We start from the raw sequence: 6,532 nt of genomic DNA, 5'->3' as shown, positions 1-6,532 counted from the left end.
TTGACTCTGTAATAGAGTTATATGGGTGAGAACTTAAAACTGAGTAATAGACAACGGGTACAAAACAGAACATAGATCAAGGGGAATTGCTTAATAATGTAAGCAGGACAAGATATTTGTAGCTAGAGGTGGTTTACTGGTGTACAAAAAATAAAAATTTTCAAGTAAGTATTCTTATAGTCCTGGACTAACTAAGGCTTCTATCTCAAGATTGAACTAATATCAATGACTTACACAAAATGCCATTTCTCTCTGACAGTTTCATCTAGAATATTACTCGATGGCACATTCGTCTTCTTTTTCGTTTTTTAAATATTTAATCATATTAAATCAAGACTACAGTTGCCCCTCCAATCCTCTCCTTCCAGTTCCTCCCCCAACCTCTTCTCTGCAGCTCCCATCCACTCCTCCATTTCTATTCAGAAAAAAGCAGGCATCCCATGAATATCAACAAAAATGGCATATGTAGTTGTAGCAAGACTAAGCACCAACCTTGTATTATGGCTGGGTAAGGTAACCCAGTATGAGGAATAGGTACCCAGAAGCTGGCAAAATTGTAAGAAACAGGCCCTGCTCCTACTGTTAGGAGTGCCACAAGAAGACCAAGCCACACACTGTCACATATGCTGAAGGCCTACATCAGCCCCATGAAGGTTCCCTAGTTGTAGTTTCAGTATCTATGAGCTTCTAGTAGCCCAGGTTAGTTGTTTCTGTGGGTGTCCTTGTGATGTCCTTCAATTCTCTAGCTCCTTCAATCCTCCCTCCTTCTCTTCAGCAAGATTCCCTGAGCTCTGCCTAATGTTTGTCTCTGCATCTGTTTCGTCCATTAGCTAGCTAAAGCCTTTCTGAAAACTGTTGAGATAGTCAATATACGGGTATAGCAAAATAGCATTAGGCATCATCACATTGATTTTTTTTTTTATTTATACAGTAATATTTGGTTCTATCCTAGGTCTCTGTACTATCGAGCTTCTGGATCTTGGCATTTTAGGCAGTGGTGTTGGATCACTCTTGTGTCATGGATTTAAGGCTGGATTATGGGCAAGTATTTAGAAGCTACATTGTATGGCCATTATATGAAAAATTATGGAGACTTTGCTCTATGGCTGATGAGATGGCTTATTAGGTAAAATGCTGGTGGCCAAACGTCAATCTTCAGAACCCAAGTTAAGGTGGAAGGAGAGAACTGGCTCTACAAGTTTGTAAGCCAGAGGAGCACAGTGAAACCCACCAAATTAGACTGGTCTCTAGGTGGGAAGATTTACTGGGGATCAAAATGCCAAGGCCATATTTGGGGGCTGGGAGGAGAACAAAATTGTGGAAAGCAAACAGAGTTTGTGTTTGAGAATCTTGGAACTTATATAAGCTGGGGAGATTGGTTAAGATCTAACTAGGTGATTTTGCCAAAGATAATTGACATTGAGGGAAAGATAAGGATGGTTCATGGTAGAAACCCAGATTTAAGAAGTCTTCCTTTCTGTAACCAGGAAATCACCTTTAGACTTCTGTTTTCTTAGCCAAATTCTTTCTGTTTAGAACTCTGTCCCTAGCCATGCCATTTTAAGGGGCAATGCTTCGGACTTAACATTGTTGTCTTGTCACCCCTCACACATGCATGGTGGCACACCCCTACCCTCTCAAAAAACGGATACACACACACACACACACACACACACACACAGAGAGAGAGAGAGAGAGAGAGAGAGAGAGAGTTCCATATTCCCATACTAAGGTTAGTCAAATTTAGATTAATTTAAACAAAAAATATAAGCAAATATCTTTGCAAACCTGTTGGAAATCTTTAAGTAAGGAAAAAGCATTAGCATCTTAGTGATGAGAAAAATAGTGGCCAGAAGATATGTTAAAATCCAGGCAGAATTAGAACTGTAACAGACAGTAAAGGAGCCTAAAGTATTGCAAACATTCTAATAGAATCAGTTTTGCATCCTGTGCTCACATAAGACCAAGGTTTCCTACCTTCAGGCTGAGGTTTGGCTACCTCAACACAGTGGCAGAAGTCTGAGGATAACAGTCATATTTTTATTTTCAGGATATTAACTTTTAAACATTTTAGGGGCAGAAATGGTATAAGATGGGGTAGGCTTGCTTACCAAATATATTTTAATGATCAAAAACAAGAACAGAGTAATGGGAACAGGAAGAAATGCTGTGATCTATTCCCTAACACCTTCAAAAGAATCACAAAAGAATACCATTCAAACCCCCGTTGCTCATTAACTGGTTGAAGGCCATGATCAGGTTGTATATGAGTGCTGGTATATTTATTTGACGTACTTTTTAATACATATGTGAAGATTTTGGCAAGTTTTCTTTTAAAAACAAAGTTAGAAGAAGAATGTCACATCTCTCTCCCCCCGCCCTCCCTCCCTCTCTCAGTCCCTCTCTCTGCCCCTCCCTCCCTCCCTCCTGTGCTCCTCCTTCCCTTCCTGTCTTCCCTTCTTTTGGGGATGGAGACAAATATTATCCAGAGAGGCATCAAGCTGACTGAGGATAAGACTGAGTCCGGATCCTACCAGCTTCCAAGTGTGATGTCTTGAAATTACAGGTATGCGTGCCCCTGCTACTGTCCAACTTTAGGGTACTGAGACCCACCTCTGTCTAGTTGCTGTGGGGTGACAATGATGATGCTGACAATAAGGGTGAAAAGCGCCTGAGATCTTCATTGGGTGGCTGAGGACAGGGCTCCGGGTCCGGGGGAGGGAGGGTGGGGGCGTGGCCTCTAGTTTGCTGGCGCAGGCGCCGCAATTGCATCTGTTGCAGGATTATTGCGTCACAGGACGTGGGCCGCCATCTTGAAAGCCGGCGAGCGATCGTTGGAGCCGCTGCCGTTGTGCCTGGCGTTCCTCCCTCCATGAGGAAAATGCTGGCCTCTGTGGTGTCCCACGTGTTTTCGGGAGTGAGCCAGAAGCCAGCCCTGAGAGGGCTGCTGGCATCCCTCAACTTCTCCAACGACACCACCTGTGACATTAAGAAATGCGACCTGTACCGCCTGGAGGAGGGCCCGCCCACCTCCACCGTGCTCACCAGGGAGGAGGCCCTCAAGTACTACCGGGCCATGCAGGTCATTCGGCGCATGGAGCTGAAGTCTGACCAGATGTACAAGCAGAAGCTCATTCGTGGTTTCTGTCACCTGTGCGATGGGCAGGAAGCCTGCTGCGTGGGACTGGAGGCAGGGATAAATCCCAGTGATCACATCATCACGTCCTACAGGGCTCATGGCTTGTGCTACACGCGGGGACTGTCGGTCAAGTCCATTCTCTCAGAGCTGACTGGACGCAGAGGAGGCTGCGCTAAAGGCAAGGGAGGCTCCATGCATATGTACGCCAAGAAGTTTTACGGGGGCAATGGCATTGTTGGGGCACAGGTACCCCTGGGAGCCGGTGTTGCTTTCGCCTGTAAATACTTGGGAAATAATGAGGTCTGTTTGGCCTTGTATGGCGATGGTGCGGCCAACCAGGGGCAGGTAGCCGAGGCTTACAACCTGTCAGCCTTGTGGAAATTACCCTGTGTTTTCATCTGTGAGAACAACCGCTACGGAATGGGGACAGCCATCGAGAGAGCAGCAGCCAGCACTGATTACCACAAGAGAGGCAATTTTATCCCTGGACTGAGGGTAAACGGGATGGATATTCTCTGTGTCCGCGAGGCAACCAAGTTTGCAGCTGACCACTGTAGATCTGGAAAGGGGCCCATTTTGATGGAACTGCAGACCTATCGGTATCATGGACACAGTATGAGCGATCCAGGGGTCAGCTACAGGTCACGAGAAGAAGTTCAAAACATGCGAAGCAAGAGTGATCCTATTATGCTACTCCGAGAGAGAATGATAAACAACAACCTCAGCAATGTGGAAGAATTGAAGGAAATCGATGCAGATGTGAGAAAAGAAGTTGAGGAAGCAGCCCAGTTTGCTACAACTGACCCAGAACCATCTTTGGAAGAATTAGCCAATCACCTCTACTACCACACTCCACCTTTTGAAGTTCGTGGTACAAATAAGTGGATCAAGTATAAGTCCATCAGTTAGATCGAGATTACTTAAAGATTTTACAAATTCTTCATTGGGATATTTATCCTGAACTTTTGGAAACTTGTCAACTTTGTTAAGGAGGAATAAATAAAGCACCATTAAAGACATAAGTCTTGTAAACCTTCATAAAGATAGATTAATGGCTTATTAAGGGGATTTGAAAATATGAGTTTGTTTAAAAGGGGTGTTCTATTTTATGTTGTAACATTAAAAGGTACTGTATTATTAAAAGTATTAATATATTTTATATATTAGTTATAAATCTAAAACAGGAAAAACAAATTAACTTCCCCAATTTGTCATGATAGTTCTGTTTGTTTTCATTTTAGTCATAAAATAAATACTGTTCTTTAAATAAATGTAGAGTTTTGATTCTTGCTTCCTGTGCCATGAGTTATGTAAAGTCATATCCGGAGTTAGGGGGATGAGTTCAAGTAAACCAATAAGGGACACTGGTATCATAGAAGGCATGCATATGTGATATTGGTGCTGAAGTGTATTAACTTCCAGTTAAGTTCCAGAAAAACTTCTTAGGGCAGAGACAAGCAAGAAAAGAATATTTTGTTTGTTTTTTTGGTATTTTATTTATAATAATTGTAGTGTAACTACGAAAAATGTAAACAAAATCTAGGAAAAACTTTTATTTGCACTAATCGTCATGCTAATATTATACTTGCTTTACAATCATTCATGTTACATGTGTTATAGAATTAAAAAAGCAGCTGTGGTGATATTTCTTTTCACCAAAAGACAACAAACACAATCATCTCTCAAAGCTGAGGAATTAAGATCAAAGAGATGGCATCAATATACTTAATTCAACTCTACTTTGCATTTAAAGACAGCCATAAAGTATATACTGCCAATTGCTATGTTGCTTACTAGTATCTTCTAACTCACCTATAGTATATACAAATTAATATCTACTGGAGGAAAACCTGACAAATCATAAAGGCTCAGTTATTTATAGTTCAGTACCTTATCAGATTGTATGTCAAAGCATGGCAGAAAGACTACTAGTTGGTTACATTTAACCAAACCTTAAGCCCCCTTGGACTTGATGAATATGCCACTCTTCTTGGGCAGATTTAGTTGAAACTAGGAATGAAACTTTACCTAATGAATTTAGAACCAGTTTTTGGAGCACACAAAAGCCTTTTGTTTTATAGCATCTGCTCTTATAAATAGAAATATTTTTTGTTTTACTGTGATTAATTACTCTTGATAAAAGCAATTTAAAGGGGAAGGGTTCATCTTAGCTCACAGTTCCAATAACAGTACATGTCAGCAAGGAAGTTGCAGTGGCAGGGCTCCAGGTATTTGGTCTCTATATTTGCTCAGATTTTTATTTACTCTTTCAAGAGTTCCGTATCCCTTGTCTAAGAAATGGTGCACACAACAAGCTTTGTGTGTGTGTGTGTGTGTGTGTGTGTGTTTGTGTGTGTGTGTGTGTATTTGGGTGGGGTCCCACCTCAGTTAACATAATTCCTCAAAGGAATGTGCAGAGGCCTATCATGATTCTAGATCCTGTTACACTGACAATGCTAATATGAGAATCTGGTTTCCAAGACTTTTAATGGAAAAGCAAAAGTTCAGGGGCTTGTCTAGTGTTCTAAGACATAAACATAGGTGCAGTCTCTAACCTTCCCCAAATAAGATAACCTCAAAATTGCAAATTTATAAACAGAAGTAAATGTGTTTATTATTTGCATTAACTTTTGCATTTGTTTATTTTCTGGAGGAGGAGACATGCCAGAGTGTACATGGTCAGAGATAACTTGGAGGAGTTTATTTCATGTGTGTTCTAGAAATTAGGTTAAGTAACAAGAACCTGCTGAGTCATCTTACTGTCCCAAGGTTGTGTTTATAAATGAGCGATATTACTAGCTCATGAAATTTGGTCAGAATACTGTAGCTATACAGTGATACAAGAACCATACCACTAGAAAAAAATACTTTGCATAAAATGTTAAATTGGCCAATGCCGTTTGCTAATGACAATGAATTTCATATTAATATACTACTATTCCTGTATTTTATGCTTTATGTAATTATATAAGCAATATATAAAATGGTTTTTAAAGTTTGTTTACATAAATATTTTATAGCAGCAAAAAGTAAGATGTGATTACTTGATAAGGAAGCCATAAATAATTAAGATACATGGGTACTGAATTTCAGATGAATTAAAATCTTCCTATGCTAGAAGAATTAATTATTTGTGTCCCCTACAATGAAAATCCCATTAGAGCAGGGATTTTTATTATTAAAAGATATTCAGAATTTGTGTACCTTCCGAGATGACAATCATATTGTTGCTTGTTATAATTCTGCAATTATCCATTAAACAAATTCCACCTTAACTGATAAGGTCAAGTTTTATCTCTTAACTAATACTAGCAATAATGTTAGGCTTTAAAACAAGGGTTGTGTAGAAATATAGAAGTAGGTTTCTATTTCTTGTCTAAACTACTATTTGCT

General features: G+C 40.2%; 1 protein-coding gene across 1 annotated transcript; it reads left to right on the top strand.

The window, feature by feature from the left end:
* Nucleotides 1–2,838: 2,838 nt before the first annotated feature.
* LOC127229369 (pyruvate dehydrogenase E1 component subunit alpha, testis-specific form, mitochondrial) lies at nucleotides 2,839–4,161 on the top strand. Its single transcript, XM_051194493.1, has one exon. The coding sequence runs from the start codon at nucleotides 2,873–2,875 to the stop codon at nucleotides 4,046–4,048; it is 1,176 nt and encodes a 391-aa protein (XP_051050450.1). The 5' UTR covers nucleotides 2,839–2,872; the 3' UTR covers nucleotides 4,049–4,161.
* Nucleotides 4,162–6,532: the final 2,371 nt, after the last annotated feature.

This window comes from Phodopus roborovskii, unplaced genomic scaffold (assembly GCF_943737965.1).
Source record: "Phodopus roborovskii unplaced genomic scaffold, PHOROB, whole genome shotgun sequence".
In the NCBI taxonomy this organism is placed as follows: domain Eukaryota; kingdom Metazoa; phylum Chordata; class Mammalia; order Rodentia; family Cricetidae; genus Phodopus; species Phodopus roborovskii.
This window is presented reverse-complemented; position numbering and strand designations above follow the sequence as displayed.

Bases quoted from the DNA above. Each gene is read 5' to 3' on its own strand.
- LOC127229369 (XM_051194493.1), top strand. From the start codon at position 2,873: ATGAGGAAAATGCTGGCCTCTGTGGTGTCCCACGTGTTTTCGGGAGTG.